This window comes from Gallinula chloropus, assembly GCF_964237585.1.
Source record: "Gallinula chloropus genome assembly, chromosome: 1".
Taxonomy (NCBI): domain Eukaryota; kingdom Metazoa; phylum Chordata; class Aves; order Gruiformes; family Rallidae; genus Gallinula; species Gallinula chloropus.
The window spans coordinates 118,813,356-118,830,351 of NC_140085.1; the positions used below are offsets into that span (position 1 = coordinate 118,813,356).

The 16,996-nt window shown below is 44.5% G+C and overlaps 1 protein-coding gene across 1 annotated transcript in view; it reads left to right on the forward strand.

The window, feature by feature from the left end:
* Positions 1-8,980: 8,980 nt before the first annotated feature.
* Positions 8,981-16,996, forward strand: part of SLC37A1 (solute carrier family 37 member 1) — a gene marked incomplete at both ends in the record, with an annotated part of 41,532 nt that continues 33,516 nt past the window's right edge. The window contains 6 exons of the mRNA XM_084279395.1: positions 8,981-9,036; positions 10,728-10,809; positions 11,655-11,781; positions 13,636-13,714; positions 14,561-14,696; positions 16,181-16,257. Coding sequence (XP_084135521.1) covers positions 8,981-9,036; positions 10,728-10,809; positions 11,655-11,781; positions 13,636-13,714; positions 14,561-14,696; positions 16,181-16,257 — 557 coding nt within the window. The remainder of the gene's footprint in view (positions 9,037-10,727; positions 10,810-11,654; positions 11,782-13,635; positions 13,715-14,560; positions 14,697-16,180; positions 16,258-16,996) is intronic.

Genomic DNA, 16,996 nt, shown 5'->3' on the forward strand with positions numbered 1-16,996 from the left:
CCTTTTGTCCATACCATCTGAAGTCCTAGCCTGGTAACTCAGAATGGCTCCAATAGAGAAGAATGAGGCAATTGAGGCTGATGGGACTAATTTGCTGTCTCCTCATTCCTGTCAGCTTGGATACTTTAGCATTTCATCTTCTTATACATGACTTGCAAGGCAATCACTTTAATATAAGTTCTGTGTCCTAGTCTGCTTTCTCCTTTACCGTGGTATTTGTAACTGTGCTGGTACTTGATTTCTATTAAAATATGCCTCGGTCCTCCCTGCTCATATTACTACCTCCCAGTGAAGAAATATGCAAGCACAGAGAAATGAAATCTGTCAGTAGTCTACCTGCCTGTTTCAATCTGTTTACCCCTCAGCAATTGTTTCCGTAGCCTTTTCTTGGCCTTCCACTCAGCTCTGCAGGGAATTTAAGAAAAGCAGAAATAAAAGCAAAGCAACAAGAGAAACTCTCCTGTTTGCTGCTGGAAGGAGAATGAAATTCTTCAAGATAAGCTCTTTGAAATAAATATTCTTCTTTTGTCATGAAAGATGGTCTATGTATTGTTTTACAGATTCCATTTATAAGAATACAGCTTGGTTGTGTGGTTTGGTTTTGTTGTTGGTTGCTTTTTTTTTTTTAAAATTCTGTGTTCTCAGAACATTCTTGTTCATTTTTCTGTGAGCAGGTGGCTGAAGGCATGAGAGCTGATCTGGGTCTCTAACCAGGGAACCCCATCCAAGCTGCTGGTCCCTGTAGTGAGAGTTCACATGAAGCCACTCTGCCCAGGACTCCCTCCCTGATCCTACCCTGACAGACCTCCCTGCTGCTATAGCTGCTTTTTTTACAGACCTTTCTTCAGATGGCAGGAGGTGATTTAACACTCCGAGTCACCGCCCTTGGAGTCAGGGAAGCACACTGTCAGCACCACTGATCTCATCTTACCAGGTGGAACAGGAGACCGATAGGTAACCTGTAGGGGTCCATATAAATGCCATTATTGCTAAGTGTCTCCTGCAGTCATAGCAATAGCTGTGTTTATGTAGGAGGCATAGAGAAGTTTTACTGCTCACACACACAGTCCCCCACCTCGGCATTCCACTTGCTCTAGGCTACCAGTACCATCCTGCTCTGCCTGGGTAAAGGGTCATGCTGGCACAGCGGTCGTGTCCACTGGTCTCTTTTCCTACAGATACCAACTGGTGATCCTCATTAGTTTTCTGGCAAGCTAAATGTGATGAAAGTACCAGTCTGGAAACTATATAATCATATTAGCATGGCGCTGTGCCAGCACTAAAATTTCTCACCAAGAGGCAAGACATACTGTGCCAACTCAGCTAGATAGCCTCCAGACCATGGCTGGCTTACCTCCAGCCCTTGCTGAGTAGGGCTACAGCAGGGCTATACCTGTCTACTCACAGCCACATGGGCACCTCCTTCACAGCCCCTTTCTTTTTTGGATCTTTGCATATTCTTTGTATTTTTGTCTGCTGAAACTCAATGGCAGGTTGTATTTGGATTGCACCCAGTGTTGATGTGAATTGCTTATACAATATCCCAGCTGCTCTGTGGCAAAGCAAAGCATGTAAAACTAATAAAGGCAACTAAACGTTGTGATTATATCAGTCCTGAGTATCCTGTTATTTGTGCAGAGAAAAGTCTAAGTAAATATCAATTTTTATATAGTAAAACACTATTTAACAACCCATTACATAAAGAAGTTACAAGCTTTTCTGATCTCCTAAGACAGAGAGATCACTCAGTGGCTAAAAAGATTAGACTCTTCCATCTGTGCAACTACGAATCATCAATTATACCTGTGCAGCTTACTGGAAGAAAAATACCTACATTAATCAGCTAAAGGATGCAACAGTCTGCATTTAAACCTCCGTTAAGCCCCTATCACCTGTTCAGCAAAGGAAAGGCTATGCTGACATCTGCTGACTTCAAAGTGTTTTGCTAACTCAGGACTTGAGCACCACTCTTGTACAGTGAAAGTAAAATTTAACTGCCAACCAGGAAATTAGATTATCTTTTATGAGAGAAGCACCAGCAGAAGCATACGTAAGCATCTGTCAGCTCACACATCTTCACTTCCCTTTGGTTTTGCAGACAAGAACACGCCCTTTTCTGTTTCCTCCTGTATGAACACTGCCAGAGGCTTAGAAAGCCAAACTGCTGCCACGCTTGCTACCCAATACAACCATTTACTGGTCCATGTCCTTCATTTGTCTTTCCTTCTAGAAAGGAACTGGCAAAATATCCTCTCCGTTCTTCCCTGTGAGGCTGTAGATTACATGTGCTATTTTAAAGAATGGGGTGTTTTGTGTTGTGTTTTTCATCACTAGACCTCTCTTTATCTCTGGCAGACCTCTGGCCCCCTTTGATAGTGGACACGAGCAGGTTGTTGTGGAACCAGCAGCACAAACTCCCGCTGCTCCTTTTCTCTGCCTTCTCACTCACTTGATGGCTTTTGGCAACTGCAGCTGGTGGTGACCAGCACTGGCACAGCAGAGAGAGCAGCTGTGCCAAGTGTGGCAGCCAGCAGGTTTGAAGGATGTTAGAGGAATTGGATTAGGAGGGACCTTTGTTTTAGTTGGAGATACAGATTCTACTTTAAATAGGAAAAAGATCAGGGTTTTTTGTGGCTGTTTGGGTCGTGTTTTCTGCAAGTTGCTTGTAACTGAAGATAGAAATACAGTCAAGCAAGGTTAAATTACGTAAGGCACTGAAAAAAGAGCCAAGCCAAAATAAATTTTAAAAATGTGAGGATCCTGCATGATGATGATAGTTGTGATGACAATCTGGGATGGTTAATCATGTATACAAACAAATTCACTGTGATGGGTCTGACCCTTTCTGCAGTAAAGAGACAAAGCTCTGTTTTTCTATGCGCCTGTGCCAGTCTGAATAGATGGTGCCTGGGTGCCTTCCCATGCTGGTGCAAAAGTGCAGCGATGTAATTCATGTAAATCTCTTTTCTTACAGAAGTATTCCCTGTCTAGTTTTTGTCTCTGCTAAATGGCCATTACAGCAGAAATGACAAACATCAACAGAGTTGTTCTGCTCTGGCTGTGACTACCCCACCTATATCTGCTGTTAGCATGTGCTTTGCCACCCTGGAGAAGAAATGCCTTCTCCACAAGACTACGGCATTTCCATAATGCTCAAGATAATAAAGAGGCTTCAAGTACCTCATCACCTGCTTCATGCCCCATCATACAGGGGACAGTAAATGAGGAGAGTTAAAGCAGCTCTGGGATGTACCTGTTTATGCTCCACCTCCCAAGTGTTAGGAGTTGTCTAAACTTAGTCCTACGGCACTGGGCACCAGCCATTTCAGCTGAGCTGGGGAGGGTTTGGGGCAGGTGGCATTTCTTATGGATTCACAGGGGGCATGGGGCCACATTGTTGAAAAGAACTACACACCATCCATTCCACAGACACTGGATGAAACTCTGGTTTGTCTTCCACTGCATGATGGCTCTGACAAAGCTGTACCAATGCAATACCTACACGTACCAAGTAGCAAGTTTTGATTTTATTTGTGAACCAACTGCCGGTGGCAAGCGCAGCAGCAGCAGGCTGTGCAACATCCACCTGCACTGCAATGGTCTGGGCGCAGCTCTGGCACCCCAGTTCTGCGAACATCATTGTACGGGAGAAGGGCTTGCCTATTGACTGGCAGGGAGTGAAGATGCCAGCAGGCTCTGGGAGCAAAGCCAAGCACGTGTCTAAGTGTTTGAAATGTGGGGGCCTAAGTACTACCACACTGGGAGTCCAAGGGTTTCTTTTGTTGCTATTAGCAGCACAGGCAGTGCGAGATGGAAGATACAGAAGAGAACCGTGTTTCACTGAGAGCCTTAAGTGAGCTGCTGGTGCCGAGCAGGCGACACTCTACAAGGAGCAGTTACAGAGAGAAGTCAAATCCTTCACAAGGTAAATTCTAGCAGCTCATCAGTTTTGGATGAGACAAACAGCGCAGGGCTATCCACACAGGTGAGGAGGTCACTATAGAAACATACACCCGTGGCTGGAGGCACAGCATGACATAAATGACTATGTCTTGGAATATACATGGCTGCTGACAACGGAGAAGCACCGGAGGATCAGGCAAACAGAAGCGGAAAGGAGTGTTTCTTTTTTCAAGAAGCGACACTGAGCTTTCCCACCAGTTCTCAGATGACCTGTGTGTGATTTCTTAACCTTTGCAGTTTGGCACCACAAACCGGCCGCGCTGCAGAGGGGTGCCGGCGTGCTCCCACCCCGGGCCGGGGCCGGCGGCCTTGCCCCGAGATCGCACTAGCAAGGACGGGCAAGGCAGAGGGCGTCGGCCCGCCGCTCTGGGGCGGCTGCCGGGTTGACAGGTGGGTCGGCGGGGAGGGCCGGCAGCAGCGGCTCAAAGGGCGACTTCTCTCCCCCCGCCGAGAAGCCGCCGCCCCTTCAGCCCCGCGCCTGAGGGTCGGGGAGCCGCGGGAGGCCGGCCCGGGGGCTCCCCTCGCAAGCTTCGCTGGCCATTAGAGGCGGCCCGAGGTCTCCGCGGGGTGCGCCGCCGGCACGAACCAGCCCGCGGCGCGACTCCTAAGGGCCGCCGCAGGTCGGGCCGGGCCGACCGGGTGTCCAGCTGCCCGCCGCGCCGTGCGGAGCCCAGCCCAGCTGTGGCACAGCCCCCTCCCCCGCCACCGCCGGGCGCCTTCCTCCTCCTCCGCGGCGCGGCAGGGAGGGGCCCGGGCAGACCGGTCCCGCCGCGCAGCTCCCGCGGCCGGGCGCGGCTGCGGATAGCCGCCCGGCAGCTCAACTCGGCGCAGGCCAGGCAGGAAGCAGGAAGCTACCGGCGGCAGGAGCCGGCGGCAGGAGGGCGAGAGCAGGGACGGCGGGTAGGTTCGGCGGGCGGGGGGCGGCCGTGCACCTGCCGTGCCCGCGGCGGGGGCGGAGCGGGGGCGTCGCCGTTGCTTCCCGCGTGTGCGGTGGCCGCTGCCCCGCGGGGCTGCTCGGGGGTGGCGTTGGGAGGGCGGCTGTACCGCTGCTGGGGCTCAGGCGCTCGCCTCCCTGGCCACCACCGCCTCCGGCACTCCGTTTTCTTTCCTTCCCCTTTTGTCTTGCTTCCCGCATTTTATTCCTTAGAGGCCGGGCTTGCGGCGAGACCTTCCGCCGCCGCAGCCGCCAACGGGGTCAGGCCTCGGCCCGCGCTGTTTCGGGGCACCCGCAGGTTTCGTTGGTAGCCGAGGGAGTAGCCGTACGCTTGTGCCCCTGCGGGTGCGCTGAGCACCTGTAACCCTGAGGCAGCGACCGGCCCTCGGCCGGCACTGACCCGCCGCGGAACGTCCCCGTGGGGTGTGGCCGGGGGCTCCGCAGGCCGCGGCACCTCGTACTGCAGGGGAAGGCCCGCCAAGGGGGAGGCATGTGCTCGCCGCCTCTCAGCTCCTGGCCTGGCCCCGCGGGGTGAGGGTGTGCGTGTCCTTGGCGTGGCTCCGTGTTGAAGGGGGCTGGGTGGCTGCCCTGGCTTCTGCTGGGTCGTCGGGTGCTGCGGTGGTGCCCGCAACACGGCGGTGCGGCTGGTGGCGTTGGGGTCCCGGGATACGCTGGTGGAGCCGCTGTATATTCACAAGGACTCTTGTCCCCAGTTATTAAGTTGGACTTAACTGTTTTGTGCTGTCTTTCTGTATTAACCAGAAGGACTGAGGCTGTTTAAGGTCCAAAGCTGATGAATTTGGCAGTTTATGGCTCAGGTGCAGAGCTGCTCTGTATTAAGCACCACATGCATTTGATCTGCATGTGTCTAAAGGCTTTTTGAGTCCTTAAGGACACCCTGAGGACTGGCCTTACTCGCTGTCTCTGCATGCACAGAATTAATGTCTCTCCTCGGGGGAAACTGTGTGTGATGGGGCGGGGGCCAGGCAGCAGCTTTGCTCCATTTCTCTGGTGTGCAGCACAGCTGAGCCAAGGTTTGCAGGGTTTGTGGTGGTAAAGGCCAGTCATGGGTGACTCTGTCTTCCTGAAACAGGGAGGGAGCTATGTTTCAGCCAGTGCAGCAACAAGCCTGAAGAGAGAGTATCAAGTTTGGAAGGTAAATATGGATTCAAAGTAAGTACCAGAATATTGCTTTATACCATGTGGTACAGCAGGGAGGAAGCAAAAATACTTGTTTTTGCTCTCAGGTAAAATAGTTGCTGAAAATGAAAGGACATAAAATTAGAGTTTGTCTTTGGGCTACATTAGTAAAATAGAAATATAAAGGATGTATTAGTGAACTACCAGTTTATATGTTGTAGCCTGTTAACGTCATTTCTGAAGAATAGTTTTACAGTCTGGTTTAATCTGCAGCAGGATGTGATCTTTATAACCTGTCAACACAAGTCTTACTGCCACGAGTCTCTTTGCTTTTGTGGAGGAAGTTGTGTTTGTTTATTAAAAGGCGAATGAATGTCAGAGGAACTTACGGATATATGGGGGCAGAGATAAGTTGTTGACAGGTAAATAACAACTCAGGTGTCTCTGCTTGCAGTAGATAAAATGAAATTAGCCTCCATCAAATAGAGTTAGGGTGCAGTTCTCTGAGCACTGCTGATAGTCCAGGCACCTTTGCTAGGGTTTCCTATCCTTGCTGTAAATCCAGAGTCATGCTGTTAAGAGGTGGTTTGAGTATGGTCTATACAACAGGTGTGTGACCTGTTGCACGACCAGTTAGTATTGAAACCTTTTATAAGATGCATCAGGTCTTTTTCTGCTTACTCTAAAGCTGTTCAACAGTAACCTGTTAAACAATTACTTTTCCATTACTACAGTTGCCTTGTTCCATTATATTTTAAGGGAACTGTGTAAAGATGCCTGTGACTTTAGATTTTTGTTCTCCACTGGCCTCTCAGATTTTTCCCAGTAGGTATTTCTGTCACCTCACTTAATGTAGTTGGTTAAATAACAGTTTCAATGTTTGGTATAATTATGAGAGAGGGGAAACGGGGTTTGGGATCACCCTGAAATAGATCTGCTGCTGCTAGAAGAAAAATTCACTCCTACTCTGAGCTTCTTGTGCCCACCTCTTCTTCCCTTTCTTCTCCCACTGCAGCTATCCACAGCTCATTTCAACCAAACAAGAAAATACTGACAACCCAGTTCAACTGAACTGCAGTTCAGACCTAACTAGCTAGCCATGGCTGTAAAGGTTAGTCCCACCTTTAGTCTCTGCCTTTATGCTCCTGCTGCAGTGGATTACTGCTACGTAGCAGTTACGTAGCATGAATAATAGTCTCTGTTGCTGGTTTTTTGATGGATTAGCCACCTGAACCTTTGCTCTGTGGAAGGAGGTGGAACGTGCCCAATTTGATTAGCAAGTCAATTCACTTTGAGGAGAGGGAGGTGTCAAATTGAACCAGCACACTGGAAAAAAATAAAAAAATTGCAAAAATATGTTAGCCTAAAGGAGAAGACCCTTAATCTTCTGGAGGGATACTGTCATGTGAGGAGGTGGTAGTTTTTCCCTATTCCTGGGGAAAACACTTGTGTGGATAGCGAAGCTTTCAAGTAGCCCGCTTTGACACAGCGGGTACTCTGGTGTTGTCATTCAGACGGCTGAGGAGGAGCGGTTTTGATTTCTGTAGTAAAGCAGGGCAGTAATGATGGGAGAGGCTCATGCCTTTGCCTGCCCTGTGGCAGTCTCTAAAATCCCTAGGTAAAGACAGAACTTCTATCCTGACAGGTGTGTTTTCTCCAGAGGAGATCTTACTTAAGCTTGCTTCCCCTTGTTCGCCGGGAGACTAGCCCTTGGGAGCATGGCAGTGGCTGGTGCTGACATTAAACCCTTTAACTGGGCTATGGGGAGGGCAGGGGTTGTATCGCAGACCCTGGTGTGATATTTGGCATCCTGCTGAGGTGTCTCTGCTGTTAGCACGCAGGGAGCCTTGGTTTGCACGCATGAGTTGCAGTCACACCTTTTGCCTACAGTGCCTTTTGTCATCTTACTCCAGAGTTGGCTCAGACTTGCCGTGAAATAACAGTGCAGCTAGTTCCTGTTGCAGTGCCTGTACTGAAGGGTGCTGTGCATCTTTTTCTCTTGGGGGGCTATGGCCCAAATGTGAACAAACAGGGAACTCTGCAAGATTTTAAACCAGACTGAGTAGATGCTGCCACAGTCTCGCTCTTTGCTGCATGTCACGTCGCATGCGCGTGAGCTCGTCTTCTCCCTTGTGCTGGATGAGCTGGTGTTGGGAGCTCAAGTATGAAAATACTTTTTTCTTTTTAACCTTTTCTAACTTTTCTGTGCTTTGTGCAGCACTGATATTGGGAGTGGGAAATCAGTCTGGAAGAGGGAGTGCTGGTCAAGTTTTGCTGGCAGCATTGTTCAGCAGCACCCACTTTCAAGCTGGAGGAGTCTCTGTTCTGGGCTGAAAACACTGCAGTCATTTTTGAACAAATTTCAGCTTCATGAATGTTTCTGATGAGTTAAAATAGGTCTTTTTAAGGTGGGAGATTTTACCTATTTGTAGACTTTCTGGGACAAAAGCAGAGTGTTTCAATGTGAACTGGCTTTGGATCACATTCTAACTGCATCTTTCCCTTGTGTCCCCGCTGCTTTATACTATGTTGACCTCTCAAGATAGATTATACTTGATAAAATTCAGAAAAGGCTATGATTTATATTGTCTTAAAATTCTCCATGACCTTTCTGATGTCTAGAAGGTTAGTTTTGGCAGTTAGTTCTCTCTGAAATAGTTAATTGCTGATTCAAACACTAGGATTTGAACATACTAGAATAACTCAATAAAAATATTTACTTATCAGCTCCTCTTCTTTGAAGATCAGCGGTTAACAAAGGCAGAGTGAAGAGTTTGCCACGTCGTGACTGAAGCTGTGAGAAGAAAACCCTACAGGGAGATCAGCCCAGCAGCGTGTCTCCCACACTCACTAACAGCTGACCAGCACACGGCTTTGGGAGGATCTTTGTTGTCACACATACATAATTGCACCACCTAAAGTTTGATAGGAGCTGTAGAGTAGATGGCTCAGCTTCCTCCTGGGATTCGCTTCATCACGTCGTTTTCACGAGACCAGTGGTAAGTCTGGAAGTACAGTGGTGATCCTTGGTTTGGGCGGTGTGAGTTTGTATCTGGGGAAGACGATACTGTTGCCTTGCTCTATTTTTGCTTCTTCGTTGCTTAATATATACAGCAAGAAAATACAGTCAGTTGTGTAGCAAATAAATGTTGTTGACATTTATATAGTAGAGGTATTTTGTTGGGGAAACCCAGACAGACCCTTACTAGTCAAGTGTGCTAAAGAATAAAGCCTTTTGTCCTTTTCTTTGCGAGGAATGTATTTGAAGGGCTAAATTTTTGGATTTTTGTTTTCATGCTCTTGGATGGGAGGAGGGCTGTACCTTTGCTTTCTCTTCTTTACCAGGAGTGTGTTTTCACCCCCATCATTTGGTAGACTTGTAGAATTACAATTTTAGTTCTTGATACAGTACTATTAAAAAAATACAAAACAAAACAAACAAGAAACAAAAAACCCCGCCAAGCTCCGCAGACCACACCCCAAAGCAAAATGCAAACCTCTTTGCTTTAGGAAAACTAATCCTGGAAATTGGATGGCATCAGTTCTTGTGCTTTCTGAGATAGAATATTGAGTCAGATGTGTGTGAGTAAAAAAAAAAAAGTAACAAACAAAAGACCAAGCACTTCCCATTGGAGCAACTTTTCACATGTTTTCCCTAGTAGAGCAGAAAGGACGAAGTCATTTCAGTTTTACCACTTGTGAGGATTGTTTCAGTTATGGGGGCGAATAACTCAACTTAACGGGATAACATTTTTGGTTTTTAATGTCCTTGTGAATATACCCAAACTATAAAATGATCCTTGTTATGTAAAAGCTTATAAGACAGAAAATTATTGGAAAAAGACCATAGTAGGCTGTGTGATATCAGATACAATATGTACTTTTATTTACAGATCTCACTCTTAAAATCAAGCCTGGAAGGAGCCAGTAGATACGCTCTGATCTCTGTATGTTGAAAGCACCAATCCACAAAATGTTGTCCTCCTCAAACAGCTGAAATGTGCTGTATGCGGCAACAGGGACTCTGAGGTGCCCTTGTAACGCAGATGAGCTGCAGAGAAAGACCCAAGGATGCCAGTGAGGTGCAAGGGAAAATTCCTTCCCAATCCCAAAGCTGGTTATTTATATCCATGTGCTCCAGCTGCCAGTGCCCACAGTCAGTGCCAGTCACCCGTCCATCTCTAGAAATAGCTGATTTCTGTTGGAATAAGTAAAGCAAAATCCTAAAAGCAGTAGGGAAAGAAAGAAGTAATGACACACAGTAGCCAAACTAACAGTTCACTGAGCTGTCTTTTGTGAAATAGTCATAGCAGAGAACCTTGTGAGATGGTGGAACGTGAAATCTGATAATCAGCATGTTTAATGTTGAACTGCCTTTAATAGCCCCCGAAGGAAGGTTGTGAATAAGGCAGATCGATTCTGTGGACTTCAGAGCAACTGCCGTCTTGTCCTGCCTATGCCCATGTGCTACCAAGCTGCCTCCCAAGGGCAGATGGGAGCAGGTGGTGTAGAGCAGTCTCACTGCCAGGCTGGCTCCTCAGGCTGTGGGAGGGCATGAAAACAGTTGTCTTCCGCAGTTCTGATGTTACCAGCGACTTGTGTAATGATTTATGTAACTTAGTGCTGAAAGGAAATCTGAATACAGTATCTTTCAAATGCTCTTCTTTTTTTTTTTTTTAATATATTCTAGGTATAGAGCCTTCATTTTCTCTCTCACCTTCTTGCTGTACACCAGCTTCCATTTGTCAAGGAAACCTATTAGTATAGTTAAGGTAAGCAAGGTTGCGTCCTTGTTTAAACATCCTTCTTCTCCTGTCACACACGGAAGTAGTCATCTTTTCTCAGCATTTCCTTTTGTGAAAGGCAGTGTTAAACTTTAACTTGGAATGGTTTAAAAGATGAAAAACTGATAAAGCTAGTATGCAGTGACATTCACTTGATAAACTGTAGTGAAGCCACACCTATAATATTGTGTATGCATCTAATCTTTGGGCTCAACAGCTCTGCCTATGCTTAATTCATGTGAAATAATCTAATTATAGATATTTTAAGAGTTTATAGGTTTACATTCTTATGTTTGAGAAAAGTTGCTCATAACTGATGAGTCAAACGTAATAAAATTCTGCTGGAATTTAGAAGCCTGTTTCAGGTACTGTTGAGCATTGCAGTCATAGCTGTCTGTACACTTGGGACTCTTGCTAATGGAGCTGGTGGCAAATTATTATCTAATTCTAGGTTTGTTAGTTTACTCTTCAGCCTGTATATCTTGCCAAACACAAATCAAATCTCGCCCCCCCCAGGGCTTTATTGTGTATAACTGATGAGCAAGAGTGGGCAGAGTGGCTTGGTGTTAGCGAAGGGTTTTGAAATTCCACAGTATCAGAAACACCAATTCACTGTAGCATGTTGTTTCTAACTATGTAATTACTCATTTGTGTAATGCTGGCTTCACCCAGCAAAATACCAAGCAATTAATGAATAATGGCTAACAGTTGTACAGATGTCAGTGGGTTCGACACAGGTTCATCTAGAGCTAGAATTGGTAAATTTGTTGCTGTATGGGGATTAACAGTCAGAATTGAGTTTTCTCCATTTCTGAATGTCCTTTCTCTATCAGGGGGAGTTGCATAAGCATTGTGCCGCTTCACAGGAAGTGCAACTCCACTCCGACAAAGAATATGCAGCCCAGCTTCAGCCTGTCAAAAAGCCATCTAATATGTCACAGTGTGGCTGGGAGCCTTTCGGTAAGGATTGGTTTTGCTCTTTCATAATTAAGACCTAATATTCTTAATTAGATTATTTGCCTTTTGCTATTTCTTCTTTCATATGTGGAGGGACCCAGGAGATGGGTATGAGAGGGGTGTTTTACTTTCTGTATTGGAAAAATCAATGACAAAGAACTTTTAAGTTGTGACTTACCTTATGATGCCTTTCCTACTTCAAGCCACTTAAACAGCTGGTGTTATTTTACCTGTTGCAGCTGTGAGATGGTTCAGTAGATCAATTTTCAGTCAGAAAATGGGATTTGTCTTTAGAATGTCTATTAAGGAAAAAAGGTAAAGAATAGAATAAATCAACACAATTTTCTACTGTTTTGATTCAAGGTCCAGCAATCATTTAAATAAAATGGTATTTATCTAAATAGGAACTTTCAGACTCCTTATCTGCCAGAAAGAATATTTTTCTCCCCATTTTAGTGGAGAAAAATGGGACACTTGCAGATAGAGTTGACAACATCCTGAATAGCTATGAACCTGGCCTCTCACTTAAATAGAAAAAATATTTGCCATTTAAATTCAAGTTTAATTGTATTTGAATTTAGTAGAGATTTTGAATCTTTTATTGGCTTTTATCACTACCAAGAACATCAGTGACACAGAATAGTCCATTCTGTCAATGTGCCAGACCTGTCTATCCAGCCATTGATTCTAACTTTTCTTTAATTAGCAATTAAAAAAGAAAAAGAGCCCTATTCTATTTACAGATAAAGATCTGAGCTCTGGGTTTTCTTTGGAGAAAATTCTGTGTATTAACTGCCTGCTGCAAGGTAATCCGTCTAGTGAAACTGTGTAGCATCACAGGTTTCCAAATGCACTGGGATGCAGTTAGGACTTGGTTTCTGTTTCTTGTCCATGAACCAAGGGGAGACTCGGTTTGCTTGTCCAAAACACTACTTAGATTTCTTAAAGGAGATTTCTGAGCTCCAGTGTCCTCCTTTTTCCATGAACACCCAGGTTATTGCAAAGCCACCCTTTCGGGATGGCACTCTGGGCATATTTCAGCTCTGTTTTTCAGGCAACAGAACTGGCAAGCTGGGAGCATCAGTGAGAAAAGGAATTCTTTAATAACTGTGACTCTGAGAATAGAGTCGACCAAGGCTCTTTGCAAATACAGAACTTGTCTTCCTTGGTATAAGCTCAGGTCTCCTGAGACTAGATTTAGTGTCTGTATCTGGGTGGAGTCCCTCCTGCTGCCTCCATCCCTCCTGCAAGTCCTTTTTGGTTGTGATTATGGTCGTTTGCTGTACAGAGCGGAGCACTGTTGGTTTTGGGTTTTTTGCTGTTTGTTTAAACAAGATGTCTATCTCTGTGCCTTAGGAGCAGTTGGAAAATTAAATGCAAAAGGCTTTAACCATTTAAAAATACATATCAAGCTGGTTCCTTAAAAGCCTGTATGGTGCTGGATTTATTTATTTAGTTATTTTAACTGCTAGGACCTCATATGTTTGCAACACATCTTTCCACTTCTAATAAAATCTATTAAAATTTAGATTTTCTTTTGTCTAAGGACCTATAAGTAAAGGGCACCTTGTTAATACCTCATGTTTCTTATCTTCCAAGATGCAGTTTTGAATAAGGTGGAATTAAGAATGGGCCTGCCGGTATCTTCCTAACGTGTTACAGGCAGAAGGGTCATCTGTGGAGGGGGCTTTTTAGTTAAATAAAATGTTTTGCAAAATGCATGTGTCAGTGTAAAAATGCCTGTTGAAAATTAAGTGCCAGTGCGTGTTCACTAACGTTGTTCTTATAACATGTAAAAATGGCTGCCAAGTTACTGGTACCTGTAAACTGATGATTTGTTTTGAAAATAATTTTTAGATAAGAACAACTACAAACAGCTACTGGGAGCGCTGGATTACTCCTTTCTCTGTGCGTATGCGGTTGGAATGTATTTAAGGTAAACCTCTTGGAAACCTGCTTTATTGCTTACTGCTAATTTATGAGGCTGTGTTACTTCTGAAATACTGTTCCTTCTTGTTGTAAAGTTTCTGATGAAGAGAATGAGAATTTAGCTGCTGAGGAAAAAAACAAGTGACACATCATTCTGAATCCCCAGTGGTATCATACCTGTTGGCATACAGAAAGCTTCTTGCCTGCACCCATCCTGGCTGCTGCCTCCTACAGGAATGCTTTCCAACTTGCAATCTAACCTGTCTTTCCCTCAGATGGAATATATGCTGGAATATATGTCCTCAAATTTTATCAGCCTCCAGCTTGCATGTGTAGACTAAACTGATTGTCCTGGATTTCTCTATAGTCAAAGGACAGGAGCAGACACCTCCTGAAAAATAATAACAAACTCATCTTAAAATGTGCAGAATGGGAGGTGATTCTTTTTATTGACTAAATCCAGATCTTTGGTAACTTGAACCATTAATAAGGGAGGCAGGTCTCACTGTAAATGGCTGGAGACACGTCCCACATTATGGGTTGTTTGAAAAATGGCTAAGTAACTGGCTTCCACTGTGCTCCAGATGAGTATCTCCCTGAAAGATGGTTGTGCAAATGTCAGCACTTGGCAATTAGCAAACATGAAATATTTGGGTAGGGTTTGTTTTTTTTTCCCCCGTCAAGTGTTAAAAATCGTTCATTTGGAGCAGTAAAGGAAAACAGCAGTTACCAGTAAAGAAGTTTCTCCTCAACCAGAACTAAAGAACACAAAATATTCTTTATTTGTGAAGGCTTGGGGTACGATCTCATTTTTAATTATTGCCTTTCTTTTTGTTTCCTTCTGCATTCCAAGTGGCATAATAGGAGAACGACTACCTATCCGGTACTATCTGACAGTCGGGATGCTTGCTAGCGGACTCTTCACTGCAATGTTTGGATTGGGTTATTTCTATAATATACATAATCTGTGGTTCTACATAATGGCCCAGGTAGGCACAAAGTTATTTAGATACTCTGAGTTTCCATAGCGCTGTTTAGTGTTGGGTTGGGTTGTTTTCAGCTGCAGACAGTGACTAATTGTTGGATGGGAGGATGTATGTGCTGGCATACGTGGCTTTTGATGACAGGCAGAAATGACAGAGCAGATAGCCCCAGGTTTTATTTTTGAAAAATGGTTTTGCTTAATGGAGGAATTCTTTGACAACAAGTTAAAATGTTTTAGTCTGTATCAAATCAGTGATCGAATCTTTGCAAGCTTAAATGTGGTGGGTGAGTTTTAAAACAAATGTATTTACTTTGTCAGTCTGCCAAGACCTGAGTGACACATCCTGGCTGTCTGTGCAGGAAAACTACGTTTATACTGCCTGTGATGAACAGCCTCCCACATCGGTGTGGCTGAGAACAGGCAGCTTCTCTGTCGAGATTCATTGTATGGGACTTTTCTGAGCCCTTGTAAATCTAATCAGATGTCAAAAGAGTATTTGCCAGTGACCTAAAGTGGAATTCAGGACGTGGTTAGCACTTCTGAGGCACTTTGGGCAGATCTGTGCCTTGCTGTGTGGCTTGCTCTGTGTTACTGCATTAGCTTTCACCACTGGCACGCTAGCGTGGCATGTGCCACAGGGCACACGGCAAGGCTAACGGGGGTACTGCAGGCTGCTTACAGTCATTTCACTGAGTCACCCATTTTAACCGGTGTCATTGCTGGCTCCTTTAGGGTTAAGCCAACTGTCTCTACCAGTGTCCTGCTGTGACGTGCTTAGTGAATCCTTCGACAGCAAGGGTGGTCTCCTGCCACCAGCCTGATCGGTTTTTGTTGGGTTGAGCGAGGTTGTTTCACTGCTCCTTCAAATGCTCGTTGTACATGCAAATTGCTGTATGGTAATCTTTGTGTTAATGTGTATTTTTAGATGGGGAAGCTTTTTAGGAATTGAGATGAGTTAGGGTTAGGATCTGTACTATACAGAGGCTGAAACAGTTCTTGCTTCAGCCTGAATACAGTAAGCTAAGTTTCTCCTCTCACCTTTACGGGTGTGTTTAGCCTTTCAAAGTTGATGTTCAAAGTTATCCAGCCTCGCCTGAAGTTTTCTTCTTTTCCACTTTATTTGATTGCAAATATGCTTTGCCACGTGTTCAAACAGTGATAAGCATGATGTTGATGTTTGAGTGTGGGGAATTCTTTTCTCTGTTCAGTGCAGTGCGATTTTTTGGTAAGCATGTGCTTGAATTCCAACTTTCTTGTGTTTTAAATCATAAAATAATTGAACAGTTGTAGGTAGAGGGAAGAATCTCTGCAAAACATTGTAACTTGCTTATTCATGGAAAAAATGCTTTCAAATCCCCCTACTCAACTTCTGAATTGGAAGTATTTGTGTAGCCTTCCTTTTCCCAATATAGCACGTGGCAGGATTTGTGTAGGAACCTGATTTATTATAGGGTATGTTTGTTTATTATTATTTTTATATACTTTCAGATAGCTAATGGGTTGGTGCAAACTACTGGCTGGCCAAGTGTCGTTACATGTATTGGCAACTGGTTTGGAAAAGGAAGGTAAACAATACATTATTGAAATTTTTGGAAGTACAAATCAACATGTTCTGTGCTGTACTATTACAGTCAATTTAATGTGTCTTTGGTTTTTTGCTTCAGTAGCTTTTGGGAATGAAACTCCTTGAGCTCTTTGTTAAACTGATCAGTTTAACAAAGATTATGTATTGGTTTGAAGTGTTTTCTCATGTCAAAACAGTGTTCTATTGTAGCTTTTTAGTCCGATGTTCAATTTTTCAGATGAAATATTTCAGAATTGAAGTAAGAATAATTCTTGCAAACACTAATAATCTATACCTACTTTTAATAAAGGCTGTTGTTACACCAATGTGGAAATTCCCATGGTTTCATTTGTGTTTTAAAGCAGTTGTCAAGGTGTAACTAAAATTCTCTTGTCTAATGTCTTTCTTTTCTAACACACTTAATGGAAGCTCAAAAAAATTTTAAAAAAGAAAATACAGATGGCAACTGATGTAACTTTCCTCTTTGCCACTTTAAATAAGTACTCTTTATTTTTTTCCCCTTAATCCTGCCTAGAGATCACTCATAATGTTTATTTTGTCATGCAATACAGGAATTTTCCCTAAGTTTTGCAAGAACTGCATGCTCCAGTCCATTGGCTCTGACAACAGTTGATGCTTGTAGCATATAGTAAATGCTTCTGTAGTGCCATCCATTCTAGATGCACAGCATGCCACTGAATGAACATCAGCATCAACTGTTTCAAGAGAAGGGTGTGCAA